Source organism: Lagenorhynchus albirostris, chromosome 18 (assembly GCF_949774975.1).
Source record: "Lagenorhynchus albirostris chromosome 18, mLagAlb1.1, whole genome shotgun sequence".
Taxonomy (NCBI): domain Eukaryota; kingdom Metazoa; phylum Chordata; class Mammalia; order Artiodactyla; family Delphinidae; genus Lagenorhynchus; species Lagenorhynchus albirostris.
The window spans coordinates 65,117,619-65,142,167 of record NC_083112.1 but is presented as its reverse complement, the minus strand read 5'-3'; the positions used below and the strand labels follow the sequence as shown (position 1 = coordinate 65,142,167).

The window sequence follows — 24,549 nt, the reverse complement described above, 5'->3', positions numbered from 1 at the left end:
TATTTGTTTGAAAGGCTGATTACTTTCTTATGCAAGTTTCAGATCAAATGTGTTGTGTTATCCCCGTCTCCAGAGCTCTCATTGCAGTCACACTCTATCACATTATTCTGTTTTAATGACTTCGTAGCACTTATTACTGTGCTGTCTCTAATTTTATTTCTTTAACACCTCCACACACACACACACACACACACACACACACACACAACCAAACTCTCACCATCACACATTAAAATATAATGGCCATTAGAGGAATGACTTTGTTTTTTACTTCTATATTCTGAACATGGAAAGAGTGTTTTAATTTGCATTTCCCAAAATATTCATGATGAATTTAATGTTTAAAGTAATAAAAGCATTACAGATATACTTAATTGCCTATCCATATCTTTTGCCTGTTTTTATATTGGATTCTTTGGGGCTTTCCTCCACCATTTACAGATTTTTAAAAACATATTCTGAATACTGGTCTTCTACACTCTACAAACATCTTCTGTGTATTTCTGGTCTCCTGGTAATAAAAAATATATATGTCATATTTCATTTAGTGCAAGTATTAGTTACAGTTGTACTCAAATTTATCCAACTTTTCCTTAATGGTTTCCTTCATGATGCCATAAAGACATTTTCTTATATTTTCTTGTGAGAATTAAAGTGCTGTTCTTTGTGTTTTGCTTTTTAATTCATCTGGATATATTTGAATTTGCTGTAAGGTAGAGACATAATTTTAGTTCCATATGGAAATTCATTGGTCTCCACATAATTCATTGGACAGTTAACTCTTTATACTAATCCATCATATGCCAAGTTTTCATAGGCATATATGTTTTTAGACTCTATTCTGTTCCAATAATATATCTAATTCTATACAAATATAGCATTATTTTAATTGTAGTAGCTTTCAAATTTAAAGCAATATTGAAAAAGAGGAACGAAGCTGGAGGCATCACATGTTCTGATTTCAAACTATATTAGAAAGCTGTAGTGATTAAGACTGTATGGTATTGGCATAAAACAGATACATAGAGCAATGGAACAGAACAGAGAGCTGAGAAATAAACCTATGCATATATGATCAACTAATATTTAACAAGGGAGCCAAGAATACTCAATGGGGAATAGATAGTCTTTTCAGTAAATGGTGCTGGGAAAACTGACAGCCACATAAAAAAGTGAAACTGGACCCCTATCATATAACACTCAAAAAGATTAAGTCAAAATGGACTAATAACTTAATCATAAAATCTGAAGCCATAAAACACCTAGAGAAAACATAAGGGAAAAGCTTCTTGACATTGGTCTTGGCAGTGAGTTTTTGGATTTGACCCTAAAAGCAAAGGCAACAGAAGCAAAAATAAACAAGTGGGACTACATCCAACTATAAAAGCCTCTGCATAACTAAGGAAACCATCAACAAAATGAAAAGGCAACTTACCGAATTGGAGGAAATATTTGCAAATCATATATATGATAAGGGGTGAATATCCAAAATACAAGAGGAACTCATACAACTGAAGAGCAAATGAAAAGAAACAGTTCAACTAAAAAATGGCCGAAGGACCTGAATAAACATTTTTCTAAAGAAGACATGCAAATAACCACCAGGTATATGAAAAGGTGCTCAGCATCACTAATTGTCAGGGAAATGCAAATCAAAACCACAGTGAGATGCCACCTCACACCTGTTAGAATAGCTATATGTCAAAAAGACAAGAGTTAACAAGCATTGGTAAGGATGTGGAGAAAAGGAAACCCTAGTGCACTGTTGGTGGGAATGTAAAATGGTACAGCCTCTCTGGAAAACAGTATAGAGGTTCCTCAAAAAGTTAAAAATAGAACTAGCATATGATACAGCAATTTCACTGATGGGTATATATCTCGAGGAAATGGAATCGCCATCTTGAAAAGCTATCTGCACCCCCATACTTGTTGCAGCGTTACTTATATAGGAGTAACCTATGTGTCCAGTGATGGATGAACAGATAAATGTGGTGTGTGTGTGTATATATACACACATGCCCAATGAAATATTACTTGGCCTTAAAAAAGAAGGAAATCCTGCTATTTGTAATAACATGGAAGGACTTTGAGGGCCTTATGCTAAGTCAGACAGAAAAAGGCAAATATCATATGAGCTCATATATGGAATGTGAAAAAAACCAAATGCATAGAAACAGAGAACTGATCGGTGGTTGCTGAAATTGAGGGGTGGGGAGGGTTGATGGGTGAAGGTGGTCAAAAGGTACAAATTTCCAGATATAAGATAAACAAGTTCTGGGGATGTAATGTACAGCATGATGACTATACTTAACAGTACTCTATTGAATATTTGAAAGTTGCTAAGAGAGTGGATCTTAAAGTTCTCATTACAAGAAAAAGAAAACTGTAGCTATGCGAGGTATGGACATTAACTAAATTTACTGTGGTAATCATTTCATAATACAATTGACCCTGAATGACTTGGAAGTTAAGAGCTCCAACACTCTGCACATTCACAAATCTTTGTATAGCTTCTAGCTGGTCCAACGTATATACGCCATTCCTCTGTATCCACGGTTCAGCATATGCAGATTCAACCAGCCATGGGTTATGCAATAGTGTAGTATTTACTATTGAGAAAAATCCATGTGTAAGTGGACCAGTGCAGTTTACGCAGTTCAAACCCATGCTGTTCAAGGGTTTGACTTGAATTGATATCAAATCATTATGTTGTACACCTTAAACTAATACTATGTTATATGTCAATTATCAGAAAATGAATGGGAGATCAAAGTATATGTTTATCTTTTTAAAAAAATTCCCCCAAGTGGTTTTAATATGCACCCCGCCCCTGGATGGTATAGTTATCTATTGGGAATCAGTGTCCCAAGCTATTATTTGGAGAATGTGACCATTAAATATACTTCTGTGAAAGCATATTCACCAGTTATCTGGGTACTTTGTAGCATCAAATTATGGCCTTCTACTTAATTAATGACATATTGTACATCCAAAATAGTTATACTGTAAATCTAGTCAGCATGTAATCCTAATAAAAATAGACTTATTTGTGCTACTTTTTTAAAAATTAATTAATTTATTATTATTTTTTTAGTTGCGTTGGGTTTTCATTGCTGGTGCGTGGGCTTCTCATTGTGGTGGCTTCTCTTGTTGCGGAGCGCGGCCTCTAGGCGCGCAGGCTTCAGTGGCTGTGGCACGCGGGCTCTAGAGTGCAGGCTCAGTAGTTGTGGTGCATGGGCTTTGTTGCTCCTCAGCATGTGGGATCTTCCCAGACCAGGGCTTGAATCCGTGTACCCTGCATTGGCAGGCGGATTCTTAACCACTGCGCCACCAGGGAAGTCCCTGTGCTACCTTCTGAACAGATGCTTTTTTGTGGGGAAAGAAGAAATAGGATAATGAAGAAAGATTTTTTTCACCAGTTGATTTAACCTATGAGCATTTTTGGTTTGCAAATCCAAAATTGTTAAACTACAATTCAAATTTTATATCAATACCTTTCAAAAGGAGAAAGTAAATACGAAGTTAATAAACATTTATCTTTATTATTGAGGAGCTGGTAACATTCCAGAACTGATAATGGAAATTGGTTATGTGAAATTGCATTTCTTTTATGAACTATAACAAGATATGTGGACTTAGAGGTTCAGTTTGCCTAGCCACCAACTGATTGTCTTTTGAGTGGATAGTCAAAATGCATTTTTAAATTGAGCTGGATGAAATTGAAAACTCTTTAAAAGATTTTCAACTTTGTCAGATTACTATAATTATAAACAACCCAGTGTCCTCATGCTATCTTTCATTATAGCATGTGCCTGAGAAATTAGCAAATTAAATTTTAGTGTGGGCAGCAATGTTAAACACTTGTCTGCATATCTGAAACTAATTCTTACATCATCTTATTTAGAAATAGAACAGTCCAGGAATAGTCACTATGGTCGTATACTTATTTTGAAGGCTGAGGGAGAAGTTTAGGGAGGAAAGAAGAGACTAAAAACCGTAGTACACTGTTAAGGTTTTCTTTCTGTTTGTCCTCTGCCTCTTCCTCTGTCATGTTTAGAATTGCAAAACTGCCCTCATGCAAACGTTAGTTAAGCAAAGACACGTAACATCTTCACAGGAGTTTGCTGAGTGCTAGATTAGATGCGTTTTCTAACCCATGAAAGAATATGCCAAATGGTAATGATTGTAGCACAACTGATAAGAATTTCAGTCTAGAAGCTAGAAAGAACCTTAGACATCTTCTAAAATATTACATATATTCATCCAGGTTGCTTACTTTTTTGAAAAAGTGTGATGACTTCTCTTCCTTCACAGAGTAGTCTCTAGAAGTACATTTTATATTTGCACTTTTGGAAAGGTGAAAGAAAAGGTACCAAATGCTGATCATAAATACTTCAGACAACTCAGGTTTAGGCAAATTGTTACCTCTCACTGCAAGAATAGGTATTAATTTGTGGCATTTGGTATATTTTAATCATTGAGAAACATGAAGAAAGACTTAAATAGGTTGTTCAAGGCACTGAGCATTTTTGTTTCCTTTGCCTCTACTTTCTAGTATGTGCTTTTGGGGACACTCTGGATGTCCTACATGCAGACAACTAGCAAATGAATAGCATTTACTGGTTTAGCAAATCTTGTGTAGTTCCCCCAAAAGAGTACAGTTGTGTTGAAACTCAATTGTATGGGATCCTCTGTTAATTAATTCATGGGAAAGATGGCAAAGTTACCATGTTATAACAGAAAAAGATCAGATTTTTTTTTCATTGTAAAAAAGTAATTAAAACATCAGAGTCATGACAAAGATTTTAGAAAGTAAAAAAGTGGTAATCAACCAAATTCTAGTTCCTTGATAGACTGTCTAGAGAGAGTATAAATATCCCCCAAATAACAATATTTCACAGTGATTACTTCAATATTAGTAATTTACCCTAATGTCCTAATACACAGTCATTCTGAATTCAAAAGCAGATGTTTGACTAAATATTTTCTCTCTCTCTCTCTTTTTTTTTTTTTAAATAAATGTGTTTGAACAGAAACCAGCCTCACAGAAAATGTACTTATCTGGCTATGGTGTGGAGCTAGCGATTAAGAGTACAGAATACAAAGCGTTGGATGATACCCAAGTCAAAAGTAAGTTTATTCTCTGTATTCGAGTAGGATGAAAATTTGGAGGCTTACACACTTCAGTTGAAAAAGGAAAGTGACTGTAATCTTACACACATTAATTTGAGGCTGGAGACAGTGTAGACATGTTCCTCCTTAGTTGGAATTTAAACTGAAAGAAATACATTTCATATTATTGTGCTCTCAAAAACTTCAGAAAGTGGAAGTAGCATATTTGCTTTTACTCAATGGCTTCCCAACCTTTTTCCGCAACATATAAAAATCGATAATATATGTAGGGTATGTAGAAGCAATAGATGAGGCTGCTTACAGCTAGAGGGGACTGACCCAGGAGCTCAGACTGGCCCATGATGTGCCCAGTCACCCCCTGGGAGCAAGGGTGGGGGGGCTCTAAGGGGATCAGTATCTCAGTAAACCTAAAACTCATTGGTAGCACTGCTTTACAAGTCTTGGTCTGAAGTATTTATATATAATGAAGTGAGGATGATGGTCTTGTGTTTCTGCTTTTGTTTTTGTTTTGAAGTGGGATGGAGAGGGCTGTGAGTTGATGGTTAGATGAAGTAGATTGAGTAGATTTGTGATCTACCAGTCCAGTGTCTATGTTCTGTGTACTGAATGCATGCTCTAGATGAAGGATCCTGGAGACCTAAAAACACTAAAGAACTTTTCAGATTCTTATGGAAATCTTTTGTTACCTGGCTCATTGGAAATGTATTTGTACCTGATTCTTGGTTAAGAGTTTCTAATTCATTCTTTTATATGGTCTCAGATGTTGCTTCTGCTACAATTTTGTTTCTCTATTCAAGATCTGGTCCTGGCAGCCCTACCCTGATCACAGCTTAGCTCTAGCCCTCCTATTGAATGTGCTACAAATCAACATCTGTATTATTGTGATTGAAAATCCTGCTGGTTAAAGAGTTACTGAAAAAGTATATTAGAAACAATAATGCCCAGATTTTATATATTTCCATATAGCTTGTATACAGCTCTACAATGCTTTATAATGTAGTATCTTGTTTAACAGTCATGGTAGTAACATAAGGCATTTTCTAGCCATCCTTGGGCTTATAGAATTTTTTTTTAAAGTCATGTGATCACATGTATTTCTGTATTACGAATTGCACATTAAATTTTGTCGTACATTCGGAATATATTTTCTCTCCATTCTAGTTTCCGCTCCTTTAGTTCACTTCTTTTTTTCCCTCTGTATATGGGCGTCAGGCTTCTAACTGACCTCTTCAGTACCCCTAGTCCCCTCATCCCCCAAATGGAATAATCCATCTGTTCTCCACAGTGCTTTCTGACTGCACTTCTTATGATGAAAATCTGACTTTATGATTCCACCAGTTAAAATCCCGGACTGGTTCCCTGTAACCTCCTCATAAATTCAAGTACTATATAGCATAACAGAGAAAGCTTTTCACATTCTGGCCTCTTTCTGCCTAATCACTGTCCCTCAGCCCTCTCATTTGTACACTGTGGTCCTGTAACACTAAACTACTATACAGAATAATTTTCTGTTCCCTGGACGCCTCCATGTGTGGCTCCATGCCCAGCCCTCGGGACCTCTGTAGAGCACTCTCATCCCTTAGCATATGCTATTCCTGCTGCCTGAAGCCTTCCTCCTTTCTCCCACCTCTCTTATTCATCTAAGGCCTATTCATCTTTTAAGGATCATGTGTATCAGTCAGCACCTCTGAGATGGCTGCCCATCTTCCTGCTCTGTCAGAGGAAGGTTTTCCCTTTTTCTGTATTCCACATATTTTGTGCTTTCTTTTGGAAAAGTTTTAAACAGTCTGTTAAAATTGTCTATTTGTCTCCTCTTCCACCAACTGAGGTTTGCGTCTTTTGCGTCTCTCTTCCCGGTGTCTGTCTGGCAGGCATCGGGCGTCATAGAAGGCAGTCGATAAATATTTGCCTGATGAATGAATGAAAGGGAGGGAAAGGAAGACTGGATCAAAGCACCCGGTGTTTTTAGTTGCAGTCCTAGAGGTCCAGACTCTCAGACGAGTAAGAAGGGAGAAGTGTACTTGCTGAGCTCTGATGGAGTGTAGCCCACACTGCTTACCGTCACAGATTCTTAGAATCCCGGGGTACCCTCACACATGCCACTTGCCACACCGTATGCTATAATTATTGGTAAGTAAAGGAGAGGGGAAGAGAAATGAACATAACATATATCCTTATTCTTTGAGGCCATGAGTTTTGGTGTCTTTCTAAAGATTTCTTGATTATGTCTAAAGGTGTCAGAAAGAATGTGAGAACTCCTGTATCTGTTAGGGTTTGGATTCCTTGCTGGCTTAAGAGCTAATCCCGGGGTTCGTTGCACACTCCTTGGTTTATCATTCTGGTATAAAATAGAACTTGACTATGAAATGATCTATAGAGCATTTAGGATGGTTTTTAAATATTTCATCATCAAGCTTGTTTAAACAGAGAGAGCACACTCATGTCTCATTAAGCTGATCCATGAAAGAAAAACAAGGTAAAACAAATGGAATTTGATTTTATTTTGAGTTCTTCTAATTTTTTATTACATATTTTCCAGTCTGAAATATTTTCATTTTGCTTTTGTTTCCAAAATATAGCTGTGACTAATGCTACTGTAGAAGATATTACCGAAACAAATGAAGTTCAAGGGTTTCTCTTTGGGAAATTAAAGTAAGTCTGAATTGAAAGTATTACTATACTCTTAAGTTTGTTTTTAAAGGACTTGATTCCATATTCTGGGTTGGCATATGTTTCACATTTTAAAAATATACATACTATTGTTTTTATTACAGAAGTAACACATGGTTAATGCAGAAAAGCACAAAATTGAAAAATAATCGCTAATTCCACAGGATAATGAGTATGGTTAGAGATATTGGAATGGAAAGTGATCAGAGTTATCTCTGGCTAAAAACTAAAACAAAAATTTATGGACTCTTTTACAGATCTAATGGGTTACAAAAATCATAGTTAATATTGGATTTTTAGCATGAAAAAAATTTCATGTCTCGAAGAGAAAATATTTATTTCCCTAAATTTCTGTGCCATGTATTGCCATATTAAATACCTTTAAACTTCTGGTCTTAATTTCATATACACATATAAGTAACCTTTCAAAAAATTGAAGTTCTGTCCCCCTTCTTTTTTCCTGCATCACTGATTGAGGACAAGGAATAGGACGGTGAGTGCTCGCTGAATGTTCATGGGTGGGGATTGTTGTCTTTTTATGTGTCATTTCTCTTATTTACAGGAAGGGAAAGTTTATCATTCTATTATAAAGACAACATTAATTAAAAATAAAGAACCATTTTTATTAATATCTTTAGTTCTTATTTAGTATTACAAATATTTATAAAGGACACTTAGGTCCGTTCTCCTGGGGAGTAGATAACTGTACAGAGTGAGGGGAACATTTTTGGACACTATGCTCCTTCATACAGATGACTGAGTTATAGTTCTACGGTTTACTGGACAAGTTGTATACTAGTGGCCTTAAAAAGTTAATGCATCTTGTAAAATGGATTTAAGTAAGATTTTTATTTAGTAGGTAACATTTTTATTCCATTTCCAGCTGTGTCTTGCATCTTAGAATCCATAGTTCTGTTTTTTTTTTTTTTTGCGGGGGGGCAGGTACGCGGGCCTCTCACTGTTGTGGCCTCTCCCGTTGTGGAGCACAGGCTCTGGACATGCAGGCTCAGCGGCCATGGCTCACGGGCCCAGCTGCTCCGCGGCATGTGGGATCTTCCCGGACCGGGGCACGAACCCGTGTCCCCTGCATCAGCAGGCAGACTCTCAACCACTGCACCACCAGGGAAGCCCTGTTTTTTTTTAAACGTAACTATTTATGGGAATAAATTGCATGTCTTTCAGAAAGCCTTTGGAACCCTGGGATATTAGTTTTTTTAGAGAGGAAATACTCAGAATTAGTTTTTACACAGTTAATTGATTTAGGCAAGAACCTTCTGCTTTGAGGTATTGTATGAATAATGTGTTTTTGCCTGAATTACCTAAATAATTTTAGCCGTGAAAATTATTGTTAAGCTTATGATTAAACATGAAAAACAATATAACAGCTCTTATAAACTTAGTATTACTCTGTAACTTAAAATATTGAGAAAGGAGTGGTTAATTTAATTCATAGTGAACTTCTTTTCAAAGAAGTTCTTTTGCTTTCTCACTGTAAGAGCAGACTTGATTCATTTTCAAAATGTGGTCCCACATTGTAATAAAATTGCAAGATATGAAATTGTAGTACATTTATTATTGTTAACTATAAGATTAATCTATTTCTGTGTATTTATTTTTCATCTCACATTTTAAAATATTTATTTCTCTTTACTGTTGAAAATATGTATTTGTTTATAAATTGTGCTGATAGCTACATAAAGTTTTTTTTATAACAATTCTAATAATATGAAATGGTACTGTGTTTTGATTTCATGAGAGATGGAAGAATAAAGATTATAGTTTTTATTATATGTATAGTAAAATATGCTGCATTATTTGGCACTCTCTAAAAAATACTAGATATGTTTAATTAGGCAGAATTATCTTATTTAAGTTTTTTATAAGTTTCAAAGATGGAACTTTTCAGAAATAGAGTAAACTCTAAAATTGTATAGGAAGCATTAATGTCTTTCCTTATAAAATAGTTTTCATTTCTAATTATAAAAGCAAGACTTGTAATTTATAAAATGTTAAATAAAAAGTGTATAACATAAAAACTAATAATTCTGCCCTCACACTTGGATCCCTTACAGGTAATGTTGACAAATGAGAGTACATCCTTCCAGATTTTGTTTTCTTTTGTTTTATACATTGAAAAAAGTAGACATGCATATCTCCCTCATTTTTTTTTAAGTTCTGTGGATATAGCTGCCTCACTATTTATTATTATCTTGATGAACAGTTAGTTTGTGTCTAAATATTTTGAAAAGTTAATTTCAAAAATATACTGCTTGTATAGTAGTAATTTGTAGTAGATGATGATAATTAACATTACTTAATATTCTAATACAGAGAAAGATATTCAGACCTTAGAGATAATCTGACAACATTCCAAAAATACCTGATTGAGAGTAATAACGAAATGATGCCTTTGAAAGTCTGGGAACTACAAGGTATAGTATTTCAGTCCACATTAACATAGCATATTGGTAACTTATCTCTGTTTTGTTAAATAGGCTTTTATATAACATGATATAAATTATTTCATAGGCACTAATAATTACTAATGATGTGACTAATATACATTATTTTTGTGGAAATACAAATTTAATTAAAAGGTTATTCATCAAGCAAACCATATTTTTATGTTTGTGAGATTTAAAATTATATAAAGTACAGTTATTTGATATCATCTAATCATTTTTAAAGTGTACACGAGTTATAGATTCATCTCAGGTATTAAATCACATTTCAGAGAATCTTTAGCATTGATTAGAAATCCTGATTAGTAAGTCAGGAGAAATCAGAACTAAATCTTAGTTTTCTTCTCTTTAAAATTTTGATCTTAACAGACCATTGCATGTTTCATTGCGAACTTAGAATAGCTCCCACACCGACATCCTATAAGCAGATATTTTGAGACTGACCCAAATTTGGAGAATGAACCAAAATTCCTTTTCAGTTTGTAATTTTCTTTCTTATTATTTGTAATGTTTAGTGGGTCATGGGAATATGTCACTTTTCTGTGGAATCTATAATTTTATCACATCTCTCATCAACTTTTTTTTAATATAATAACTTACTGAAATATACTTGATATGCAGTTCACCCATTTAAAGAGTACAATTCAGTGGGGTTTAGTATATTTTTAGAGCTTTTTAGCTGTCAGCACAGTCAATTTCAGAGACCCATAATTTAGAAAATTGTAAGTGATAGGGTGCTTCTGAAGGCTGGTAAACAGAGAACATGCAAAGTTAGCTTACTTGTAATTAACCTCACTGATGTCTGTGGAAGGTATATTTGAATGGACTAGAAACAGGAAATCTAGTTAAGACATCATTGAATTAGTGTAGCGAGAGATAGAACTATGACTGTGGTAAAAGGCATAGAGAGGAAGGCCAGGTTTAGCAAATATTTAGGAGATGAAAAGAGTCAAAGATGAATTTAAAATTTCCAGCTTGGAGCCTGAGTAGAGAGAACATAAAACATGTAAGTGGGTTTGGGGGTTGAATACGGGGCCCAGAAATAATGAGACTGGCGTTAAAAAAAGATAGACTTAACGTGATGGTGACATATCCAGATGAGACCAGGTCCAGTGGTGGGGTGAATATAAAGTCCTTATACTAAAAGGAGAAGATTTAAAAGTTGAAAATATTAGCATAGAGGTTTTTTAAAGGTGGGGGGCGCTAACCGAAAGTGTAGGGTGCCCAAATCAGTGCCCAAGGGAGTGTCCGCGTGCTCGTCCGCGTGGGGAAAGTAGACACGGTGGAATGATGAGAGATGGAAGAAAGAGCACATTACAGAAGCCAAGGAAGTAGATTCAGGAGAGGGTAAGTGATCAGGACCTTTTCCTTTGTTGATTGATTTAACAAGTGTTTCTTGAATTTCTACTATGAGTCAGTCATGTCCCTACAGCCATGGTTTTATAATTTTTGGCTGAGACCTGGAGTAGGAAGTATATTTTACACCAAGACCCATACACAAGTGTATAATGTGTGAATACACAGATATGCTTAAAACTAAAAAGAAAGCTTCAGCATAGATGTGTATGTTTACCACATTTTATTAATTCTGTAAGACTTTAAAAAATGTATGTATTTATTTTTGGCTGTGCTCGGTCTTCGTGGCTGCACGCGGGCTTTCTCTAGTTGCAGTGAGCAGGGACTACTCTTGGCTGCGGTGCGCGGGCTTCTCATTGCGGTGGCTTCTCTTGGCAGAGCACGGGCTTCTAGGGTGCACGGGCTTAGTTGCTCCGCGGCACGTGGGATCTTCTCGGACCAGGGCTCGAACCCTTGTCTCCCGAATTGGCAGGTGGATTCTTAACCACTGCATCACTAGGGAAGCCCAAGACTTTCTTTTACTCTACCCTATTTCATTTGAGAAAAAAAACCTTCACATTATCCACTAATGTGATTTCACTACTAACTAATGGGTTCCAACTGACACTTTGAAAAAGTGCTGTATTCTGAAGATAAAATAAGAGTCAAAGCAGACACCGCATTTATTCAAAGGATCTTGGACAAACATAAACAACTTTAAAAACCAATGTAAAAATTAGCATTGTAATTGCTGCAAAGTAAAAGGACGTAAGACGAAGAAGGGCATATACCAGGAAGATCTGACTGGTGGGATGGGGGCAGGGAAGGGGTAACAGAAATGGGAGGTCTCCTCAAGAAGTGGTGATTGAATTGAGATCTGAGGAAGGGCTAGAATAAATTTGAGGGGGGGTTATTTAGACAGAATATCAAAGACCCTTTCAAGGGGCTGCAAATGGAGTGTTAGGGAGAGAAGACATCAGGAACAACTGCTGGATTCATGGTTTACCCAGCTGGATGGACAGTGGTGGATTTTCTGGAAAGAGAAGACTAAAGAGGACCAAATTTGGGCAAAGATGGGTGGGAATATCACAAATGTGTTATTGAGCGTGCTGCTTTTGAAGTATCCAAGTGGTGAAACCAGGAAAACAGTTAAATATGGGAATCTGGATTTCAGAGGCAAAGTGAAGGACTTAAATAATTTATGAGTCATCTAGGTAGGGAATAGTTTAGAAAAAAGCAAAAGATGTTAATAGACTATGCTACTATTATATTCATTTCCTTGTCATTTACAGTTTCTCTGATTTCATGAGTGAATTTTCAGGGGCTTTTGAACAGCATATGTGAAGCAAAATTCCATTCATGTTGTAAAAAGTTTTAAAAGACCAGTTATGCTATCAGACCTGAGTAAAATATAGTTGTCCATGGTCGTGATGATGATGGTGATTGGCGGTGATAAAAATATTAGCTAATACTATTTGTCTGGCACAGTATTAGGCTCTTTATATGCATCATTGTAATTAATTTTTAAAAAAAAAACTCATGGGGTATTGATAGATATCCTGCTTTTACAGATGAGGAAACTGAGAAACATACACACAAAATAATTAGTCCGAGGTCACCAGTCTCATAAGGTACAAATCAGCGATACCTAAAATCAGCAGGTCTCTCTCATTTTAGAGCCTAAATTCTTTCTTTCCCTCTATGTTGTACTGTTTTTAAGTATAACATCATGCAGCCAAATGCTCTCAGGCAAGGTCTTTCATCATATGCTATCCTCAAAAGAAATACTCTTTTGAAATGCAAATCAAAACTACAGTGAGGTACCACCTCACACTGGTCAGAATGGCCATCATTAAAAAGTCTAAAAGTAACAAATGCTGGAGAGGGTGTGGAGAAAAGGGGAACCCTCCTACACGGTTAGTGGGAGTGTAAGTTGGTGCAGACACTATGGAAAACAGTATGGAGGTTCCAGAAACCTAAAAATAGAATTGCCCTATGATCCAGCAATCCCACTCCTGGGCATATACCTGGACAAGACTGTAATTCGAAAAGGTGTATGCACCCCTGTTTTCATAGCAGCACTATTCACAATAGCCAAAACGTGGAAACAACCTAAATGTCCATTGACAGGTGAATGGATAAAGAAGATGCAGTACAGGTATACAATGGGATACTACTCAGCCATAAAAAAGAATGAAATAATGCCATTTGCAGCAACATGGATGCAACTGGAGATTATCATACTAAGTTAAGTCAGAAAGAGAAAGACAAATGCCAAATGATATCCCTTGTATGTGGAATCTACAGTATGGCACAAATGAACTTAACTACAAAATAGAAGCAGACTCACAGACAGAGATCAGACTTGTGGTTGCCAAGGGTGGGGGAAGAGAGATGGAATGGGAGTTTGGGGTTGGTGGGTGCAAACTATTACATTTAGAATGGATAAGCAACAGGGTCCTACTGTATAGCACAGGGAACTATATTCACTATCTTGTGATAAACCGTAATGTAAAAGAATACCAAAAAAAGGATGTACCTATGTGGATACCTGAGTCACTTTGCTGTACAGCCGAGATGGGCACAACATTGTAAATCAACTCTACTTCAATTTAAAAAGATACATAAGCAAAACAAAACAAGAAATCCTCTTTTATAAGTTGTCATATCAATCATATAAGTAATGACTAAGTTTTCTCATCTAAAAAAGCATAAATATATACACACCAGTTAAAAATTATGGTACTTAAAATTGCCTTTAATAGCAATAGAATAAGAAGACACATAAAGGATCTTATTTGTAAGTTTACTGTTCATTCACCCATTCATTCATCAATATTGAGCACCTACTTATGTATCGGGTACTTTTTTTGAGGTTAGAACATTTAAGTTCTACTCTTTTAATACATTTCAATTATATAATACAATGTTATCAACTATAGTCACCATGTTACACATTAAATCCTCCGATTTTATTCAGTCTTAGAGCTGAAAGTTTGTACCTTTTTCCTAGCCTTTCCCCGTCTCTCCCACCCTCAGCCTCTGGCAGCTACTTTTCTACTCTCTGTTTCTATGAGTTTGACGTTTTTTAGATTCCATGTATAAGTGATGCTGTGCAGTGTTTTTTTGGGTTTTTTTCTGGTCTGGCTTATTTTACTCAGCATAATGCCCGCACAGTCCATCCACATTGTTGCAAATGGCAGAATTTCCTTCTTTTTTAAGGCTGAGTAATATTCCATTGTGTTTATATACACCACATTTTCTTTATCCACTCATTTGTCCACAGAGATTTAGGTGGTTTACATACCTTGGCTATTGTGACTAATGCTTCAATGAACATGAGAGTGCAGGTATCTCTCAAGATATTGATTTCATTTCCTTTGGATATATACCCAGAAGTGGGATTGCTGGATCATATGGTAGTTCTATTTAATTTCTTGAGGAATCTCTGTAATGTTTTCAATAGTGGCTGTAGCAGTTTACACGAGTTACTTGTATATTTTGAATAGTAACCCCTTATCAGATATAATGATGTACAAATATTTTCCCCCGTTACATAGGTTGCCTTTTCATTTTGCTGATGATTTCCTTGCTGTGCAGAAACTTTTTAGTATGATATAGTTCCACTTGTTTATTTTTCCTTTTGTTGTCTTTGTTTTTGATGTCAAATCCAAAAATTCACTGCCAAGACCAGTGCTAAGGAACTTACCCCCCTGTGTTTTCTTCTAGGAGTTTTATGGTTTCAGGTCATAAGTTCAAGTCTTTAAAGTATTTTGAGTTGATTTTTGTATAGAGTGTAAAATAGGGGTCCAGTTTTATTCTTTCGCATGTGGACATCCAGTTTTTCCAGCACCACTTATTGAATAGAAAGTTTTACTTTTTCTTGTCAGGAAGTGATCCTATGGCAGAAGGATCCTGGCAAGATAAGGACTGAAAAGAGTCCATTGTGTTTGCAATTAGGAGATTTTAGTGAGCACTGATAGCTCCACTAGTGCTGGGGAGTGGAAACATTCTTAGGTAGGTTAAGGAAATTCTATTTAGAGTTATTCAGCTAGTAAGTGATGTAGAGCTGGAGTTTGAACCTTGGTCTACTAGACTTTACCAGTCCATGGGAGGCTGCCCTGGGAACATCTTTTCTAGGCTTTGACTCCAACTGGATTCGCCACTGTACACTGAAAAGGTAGAAACAAAACTAGTCTCGCTATGATAAACTGGTCGTTTTACTAGTATTTGACAACCTAGGATTCCAATTCTGGTGAGATGTTAAAGAGAAACACAGTGCTTCACTATTAGGTAGTGAAAGAATTCAGTTTTAAAATCATTTCTGACTCTTGACAAAGTAATGAGACGCAGATTACTGCTTCTATCATACTCGAGACATTACAGTAAGGCACACACACTTTTCTTTCCAGAGAACTATCATTTCAGGTAAAATCATACCAAGTTTAGGATTTTATTTTTATTGTTGTATAAAGGTAAAAAAATGTTGAAAAAGAAAGTGAATGTTTCATATTTACTGAGTTAATGAACACATTAGGTCTTAAAGTTCTTTTCAGAATTGGCTCTTCAGAGCTCTTTGTTCCTTCCTCTTATTTTTTTTTGTCAAAGCGTTTTGTTGCCAGTTTCATTTAACCTAAGAAAAGATAGCTTTGCGTCAGCATTTCTTTTCATATCTCTTTTTTCATATCTCTTTCCACTGTAATTTGTGGAAAACAAAAAATAGGTATTAAATGATAATTACTCATTCATAAAAGTGTAAAACTTACCTTATTGGATGTAAGTGATAGCTTTCCATTTCATTTAAAACTTTTGAGTAATGCTAAATTTGAATGTTTGTTAATGTGTCTCTAATGAATATATGGCAAGAAAGGTTATTTAAATTACATGGAAATGTCTGTTAAGGTCTAACATTATGCTAGATTCCTTAATGATATTCTTTTCCTTCCAGATCTTAGTTTTCAAGCAGCTTCTCAAATAATGTCCACTCCAGTTTATGATGCCATAAAATTAATGAAGGACATTTCGCAGAACTTCCCCATAAAAGCCAGGTATATTAAAGTTTATTGATTTGATTATAGTCAGAACTCTTTCCGTTAAATAAGTTTTATGAAAATAGTTGATTTCATTTAACATAATGATATCAGTTAATTCTGTTATATATAGTGTTTATGAGATCAGGGTCTCTTTTCATTATGTATATTGGGTTTTTTTTTTAACTAGAGCAAAATATTGGCTTGTGCATGCATATGTATACATACTACAAAATAGAACTCTTGAATTAGAGGCAAATGGAAAGGAAAAAATAATGTATTTAAAAAATTATTTAAACGTAAACAGTGAGAGATGGTAATCCAAGAAAAAACTGATTTAAGCAGTATATAATAAGGGGACATTTTTCTCTTTACCCTACAGAGGATGATGAAAAGTATTGCTCTAAGTAGACCTATGCCCAATGTATGGCCAAATCATGTTCTTACCCTTTCAGATTCCAAACAATTAGTAATGTCTTAATTGTATAGAATATTTTGTGGAATACTTTTTTGCCAATAAGATATCTAATTGAACTGCTTTCAGAAATATTAATATTACATTAAACGCATCTTCCAGTTCAATAGATAATACATTTCCATATCTAGAAGTAACCAGTAGATACAATTCTGGTTACCATGTTTTATAAGGTTTTACAAAATAACAAGACTTTGATGCATTTGTAGGAATAATAGTATAAAATTATAAGCAGCCAGTAAAACATAAGCTAAGTTAGCTTATATTGAAGATATACAACATGTGACAGGTGCAGCAATATTGTTTCACTGAGAGGAATTGGAGAGCATCCTTGTGCCCTCAGCATCCCTTCTTAAGCAGTGGATAATCACTATGCCTCTATTTGTTTCAGACACTTTGGTACATTTATCCACGGCACAAATTACTGAATCCTGAATCTAGATGGTCAATACCTTTGTAAGATAAATAAGTAGTACATGTTTGGCCACAGGATACCAAGAAGCTTTTCATGATACCCTGAAAATAGAGAGGTTTGTCACCTTATTTACAGATTAAAAATGAATATATTGGCATGACTCTCAGTTTTAGTTTAAGCAAAATCAAGAATTTGAGAAGTCAGTATATGTATATGAAATATGTATGTGTGTATAAACATAGATGTTTAGCCACACTGCTGTTAACTAACAATAGCTTTTGAAATTACTCGATCAAATAAAGTGAAATAATTTTAGTTTTAGGAAGATAGTCGATTAGCTGTTTTGACGGTAAGTCATTATAATTATTCAGGGATTTTGTGGCTAAACTCTGCTCTTAATTTGTGGTTGGTCGTTAAAAAAAAAATTTACCAACTCTGCTAACACTGCTTAATGGCTGAACTGTAGGCTTAAGCATATCTCTACAGTTACTCTGATAAGTCATTACTCCATGACCTTGTGGATGCTTCCTGAATCTTGGGATGAAGCGAGTTGAATTGGTTTCCTCCAGACTCCATCTATGGTGCAACCATCATTGATACCCAAGGCTAAAAATCTCGCCTCCATATATGTTCAGACTTAATAAATGGTTTTTATTTTTCATCAAAAAAAAATAAAGTCACTCTGTAGACAGCCAGTAAATGTTCATTGAAATGAAATACTTGATAAATGAATGAAAAATTTGCATTATCAGATTTTCAGTTGCAATTAATCTCAAATGCTGCCAGATTTTATGAGGTAATACACACTTATCATGGGTCGTTTTAAGATACACCCTTCTGCTTGTGTTTTACTTAATGCCAGACTTTGCATTAACAATCTTTTAATTTTTAAATCATTTTCTTCTATGTATAAAATTGACAGATAAATAGCTAATTAAGCATTCTTAGTAGTTACTAGGTCAAATAAATATAATTAATAGACTTATTTAAAAGACAGTTTGCTCTGTTTTTAAATTATAAGGGAGTTCTAAGCTTCCTTATAGAGTGAATATATGAAGTCAACATTATCAGTATTTTAGAACTGACATACTGTGGTAAAGATTTCAGGTTAACCAAAATTCTTTATACACATACTCCAAACATTGCCTATTTGCAGCGATACATATAATGACATTGGTAATTTCATATAGAATTTCTCCCTATGGGCAAAACAACACAAAACAGCATTTTCAGTCAAGTATCCTTGAAAAATGCGACAGCATGTAATGTGTACAGTTCGTGCACATGAACTTTTGACAGTCTCTATTCCACCTGAGTCAAATACCCTTGTCAAATGAAAGCCGTAGTGCCACCTGTCAAATAGGCTATGTGGAAATGTACACTTCTCAGTCATGATGCCTTTAGAGTTTTTAGTTTCTCGTACAAAGTATTATATTGCATTGAATCATAGATTAGTCCAAACATTTAAGGAAGAATGAATTGTATCTGTATTTATGTTCCCAGATCTCTGACCAGAATTGCTGTAAGTCAACGTATGAGGGAGGAAATACAGGAAAATCAAAAGGTTTGTTTGAATTCCTTTTTTAAAAAATTACTACACTAATAACACTATATTTTAGACTTTGGATCTTCAATTTTCATACAAAAAAGGAAATGTTAACTTGTACTTTCTGATTATTAAAACAGTTCAGGTTTTTCCATTTTTATATTGTCTACTTTATATAGCATACAGTTTGTGATCCTAGCCAATCTTTCCTGACATAGATCCTACTTACTTTCTCATTAACCTTATATACTCCAAATTTTCTGCCCATGCTGTATGGTTTTCCTCACAAAATAGAGAATAAAGGCTATGAGATAATTCTTCTGTTTCTCATTAGTTTTGCTTAAAAGCTTGTGAGGACCAAGCCAAGTTTAGACCACTGAAACATTACCAGAGTCCTATAACATATAGTACACAGTTGATTACTAGTTTGATAAGATTCTGCTAAATGGTCTCCTAAATTACCTTAAGACCCCAAATGATTCTAACTGTGTTAATACTTAGGAAGTGCTTGAGAACACTTCCTGGCTTTATTACATAGGACTGGTTTGGCTTTAAGTAATATTAATCCCAGGCACACAGGGCCTTAAACAGTAGGAGTTCATTTTTCTCACATAAAAAGAAGTCCCTTCTTTGGTGGCACAGTGGTTAAGTATCCAGGAGGGAAAAGAAAGGAATGCCAAAGTATCAGTGGCATCACATAATCCAGTTTATTTTTTGCTCCGTTAATAGTCCAAAGGGGGTGTTCCTGGTCATCAAAGCTTTGCTCTATGTGATGATTTTGATTCCAGAGGCTGAAGAATTTTATGAGGTTTAAGAGATATTGTGGGAATAAAAGAGATAATTGGAAGGACCAAATGGGATAGCTCCAAAGGTGAACCACTGTGATGACATAATCACAGGATGACAGTCAAAGCTAGCTGCTGAAGTAGAGTGGGAATGAAAGTTAGTGGAAATGAGTAAATCAGGAAACTCTGAACCTAGGGCTTTGAATGAGCACAGTACCTGGCACAGAGCATTCTATCAGAAATATTTGTTGAATTGAAAACTTTTAATATTTAAATGTTACCTATAATACATTCTATATTTAGCAATGTGTAGTTTTTAAGATGTTCTGTATATTGTAGCAGTTGTTATGTATAAACATAACAACTAATGTATAAACTGAGATCCAGTGATTTCTTCTGGGTCACAGAATTGGTACTGATGGAACCAGAATTTGTGCCCTGGTTTACAGCTCATTTCAGAACAATTTAATAAGAATTGTGAATTTTTCTATTGCCAGTCACCTTGCTAGGTGATTGGAAAGATATTTGATGAAATTAAGAAATTTGATCTAGTCTTCTAAAAAAAATTCTTCAGTGACTCCTATTTCTAAGAGAACAGCATACAAAGGGCTAGACAGATGTGTTTAAATAAAACCAGGTGAGAGGGGGGAGTCTGGTGTAGACTGTCAGCTCGCCAACAAAAAGCCACCAGGGAAACTTGTTACTCAGGCAAAGCTGAGTTTAATAAACTTGCTGCAATGAGGGAGAGCAACACCTTGATAGACTCTTGTTAAGTGTCTCAAAAGGAGGACATTAGGGTAGAGTAATTAGAGGATTGGAGAGGGTCTCTGTTTAGGTGGTTTAAGTTGGGTCTTTCAAGGTGCGGAATTGTTTGGGATTGGGTAGACTTTGTAACACAATAGTTTACATTGTGTTGGTGAACATTAAAGTGATGGATTTGGTGAGCAACAACAAGGGAATGTGAAACTAGAACTGGAAGAACTTTGCAAAGGTGTAGAAAGTAAAGATAAAACCATTTCTGAAATAAAAGCTAAAGTTATAAAGTGGCACAAAGGAGAACTGACCTTATAGAAAACACAGCAGAAGACATAGTAGATAGAAATAATAAATGCAGAGATAATTTTTAAAAAAAGAAATAGAAAGGACTCGGGAGAAGATGATAAAGTAAAGCCAGGTAAAGGAAATCCAATATACCTAGACTAGAGTCCGTGAAATAGAAGAATAAAACAAATGGACAGAACGAATGCCTAAAACTACAATCAGAAAATTTTCTGAAATAAAAGAAGTTCCAAATCCACAAATAAAAAGGGTGCACTGTGCAACTTGGGAAAATTGACCAAGAGTGGTCAAATATAAGCTATTGAACTTTATAGGGAACAAAGGAAATTACTTATGCATTTAATAAGAAAGATGATAAGGAAAGAAAATCACATTGGCATCAGACTTCTCAAAAACAAATTCACCACCAAGAAACAGTGAAGCTCCATCTACAAGACATTCAAGGAAAGAAAAACTGTCCTTCAAGAAGATATGTATATACAGGCTACAAAAATGCTGAACATGCAAAAATTCAGGGAATATTGCTCCCAAGAACACTTTCTGCGGAATTTCTCCGACCGAGAACTGATTGAAGATTCTTGGGCAGAGCAACTGCCTGTTGGGCATTGAATATGTTTATGTGTAGAACTAAAAGTAAAAAGTGAGGGACAGGGTGATAGTATAGTATGTAAATAGTACCTACTCGGACAAAGATAAAATATTGCAACTAATAAATATGGCGGGGGATAGAAAATAAAATGAACTTGTTGATTGCCTTAACTATAATACTCAGGAATCAAAGATATAATTAAAGCTGAAAAGTCAAGCAGTGGAAGCCTGAACTTATTTGAAAGTATATAGTTAACCAGTAATGAATATAAAACTATTGAATAAAATTGGGCTGTGCAAGAGGAAAGGCAGCAGAAGGAGGTTAAAGGCTAATTTTATTATTTTTTGTAACAGAAATCATTAGTTGTTGGTTAAAGAAAGAGATGACTGAGGGTATTAAATGAACATACTTTTTTTTTTTTTTTTGCGGTACGCGGGCCTCTCACTGTTGTGGCCTCTCCCATCACAGAGCGCAGGCTCAGTGGCCATGGCTCACAGGCCCAGCCGCTCCACGGCATGTGGGATCTTCCTGGACCAGGGCGCGAACCCGTGTCCCCTGCATCGGCAGGCGGACTCTCAACCACTGCGCCACCGGGGAAACCCAACATATATGTTTAATAGTAACTAGAGTAACAAAAGTCTAAATCTTCCAAACTGTGAAAAGAACTGAATGCACAAGAAAAGAAAGAGACATTTTAAAAATACATCTAGAAAGAGTAAATACAGCATGAAAGAATGACATTTGAGGCTAACCAGGTCTATGATATCAATAAATGTAAATAAGCTTAACTAACATATTAGCAAAAATGTTCAGTTTGTTTCATTAGGCATGTACAATGTATGTAAAATAAAAACTCTTAAAGTAATTTAGAAATGTCAGAAATTAAAGGACATGCCAAGGTATACCAAGCGAATACTGTGTGTTAAGGGTAGTGACCTTAAAATGCCATGAAGCCAAATTCAGTTCTGAAAATATTAATGAGCAAAAAATGGCCGTTTATAATACTTAGGGCTATAATTCACAAGGCTACAATAGCAGTTTAAAATATTTTGACATCAAAACACTGAAGCAACATTCCTGAAACAGACTACAGGAGATGGAAGGAGAAATATAATTTACCTCTCTCAGACTAGTGAAATGGTAAGTAAAGATATAGAAGACCAAATGGCATTATGATTGTATAGATAATAGGTCGTCTGGTTATACAACAAATTTTATATCCTGATAATAGAAAAAATATGCCTTTCTTCAAGTTTTTATGAAGTAGTAATGGCAAAAAATCCAGAAAGTGGGTAAAATAGAAAAAAAATTCTCAATATCAATGCAAACTAGAAATCAATAACAACATCAGAAAAAAAGGGTTTATTCACTTGGAAGTTAAAAACTACTTACTCTTAAGTAGAAGGGAAAATAAAATATACATCAAGGGACTCCCTTGGTGGTGCAGTGGTAAAAAATCCACCTGCCAATGCATGGGACCAGGTTCGATCCCTGGTCGGGGAACTAAGATCCTATATGCAGTGAGGCAACTAAGCCCGTGTGCCACAACCACTGAGCTCATGCATCTCAACGAGAGACCCCGCGTTCCACAACTACAGAGCCCACGCACTCTGAAGCCTGTGTGCCACAACTAGAGAGAGAAAACCCGCACACTGCAACTAGAGAGAAACCCGAGACCTCGCGCCATAAGGAAAAAGATCCCAGATGCCTCAACAAAGATCCCATATGCCACAACTAAGACCCGATTCAGCCAAAAAAATAAATAAATAAGGAAAATAAATAAAATAAACATTTAAAAAATACACATCAAAATTGCAACAGTTCTTGATAACAACATTTGAAAACATAAGATATTAGAATCTTTGGGACCCAAATAAAACAAAGTTCAGAGAAAAGCCTTGAAGTCTTACATCAATAAAATGAAAAAAAAGTAAATGAATTAAATATCAGACTTAAAATGTTAAGAGTAAAGAAAAGCAAAAGCAGAAGAAATTAATACAGGTAAAAATTAATGTTAAAAGATAAAAATAGTAAAACTAATGAAATGATAATATATCATAATTGAATGGAGCTTGAGGGATGCAACAATGGTCAATAGATTAGGAAATGTATTCATAAACTATCGTTAGATCTAAGTGGCAAAATTGTATGATTATCTCTGTACATGCCGAAAAAGCATTTTATAAAATTCAAGACCTATTCCTGAATATAAAAAAAACGCTTCATAAGGAAATTGATTATACTTCCTTAACATGATTAAAACTGTGCATGTGCATATGTATTTGTGTTTATCTCAGCTTAAAAGTCAGCATCTTACTAATAGAAAATTACTAGAGGTGTATTTACCAAAATCAGGAACAAGACAATGAAGCACATTATCATCACTGTAATTATTATTGTATTAGTTATTAGCCCACATCATTAGTCAAGAGAAGGATATTGGAAGTATAAAAATTGGGGGAAGGTGAGGAATATATAAGAGAATCAACTAAAAACAAAGATTAGATGTAGAAAGGTGTGTTGGTCTGCTTGAGCCGCCATAACAAAATACCACAGACTGGGTGGCTGACACCACAAAAATTTATTTTCTCTCAGTTCTGGAGGCTGGAAGTCCCAGGTCAGAGTTTCAGCAAATTCTGTATTTGATATGGACTCTTCCTGGCTTGTCAACAGCTGCCTTTTTGCTGTGTCTTCACACGGCCTTTCCTCTGTGTGCACACCCGTGTGCTACCCTTATGACCTCATTTAACCTTAATTACCTCCTTAAGCCCCATCTCCAAATACAGTCTCATGGGGGTTTAGGGCTTCAACATATGGATTTGGGGTGGGGCAACACAATTCAGTCCATAGCAAAAGATAATAGAAGGCACAATTAAAATATACAAATCAATAGGCCCCTAATGAAACTTCAAAGCTTTTGCACAGCAAAGGAGACCATAAACAAGAGGAAAAGACAGCCCTCAGAATGCGAGAAAATATTTGCAAATGAAGCAACTGACAAAGGATTACTCTCCAAAATTTACAAGCAGCTCATGCAACTCAATATCAAA

General features: G+C 35.4%; 1 protein-coding gene across 1 annotated transcript in view; it reads left to right on the top strand.

The window, feature by feature from the left end:
* UGGT2 (UDP-glucose glycoprotein glucosyltransferase 2) overlaps window positions 1-24,549 on the top strand; it is a 164,564-nt gene that overhangs the window by 22,825 nt on the left and 117,190 nt on the right. Inside the window, exons 6-10 of the mRNA XM_060128687.1 lie at window positions 5,034-5,130; window positions 7,713-7,785; window positions 10,135-10,235; window positions 16,549-16,648; window positions 19,024-19,084. Of these exons, the coding sequence (XP_059984670.1) occupies window positions 5,034-5,130; window positions 7,713-7,785; window positions 10,135-10,235; window positions 16,549-16,648; window positions 19,024-19,084 (432 nt within the window). The remainder of the gene's footprint in view (window positions 1-5,033; window positions 5,131-7,712; window positions 7,786-10,134; window positions 10,236-16,548; window positions 16,649-19,023; window positions 19,085-24,549) is intronic.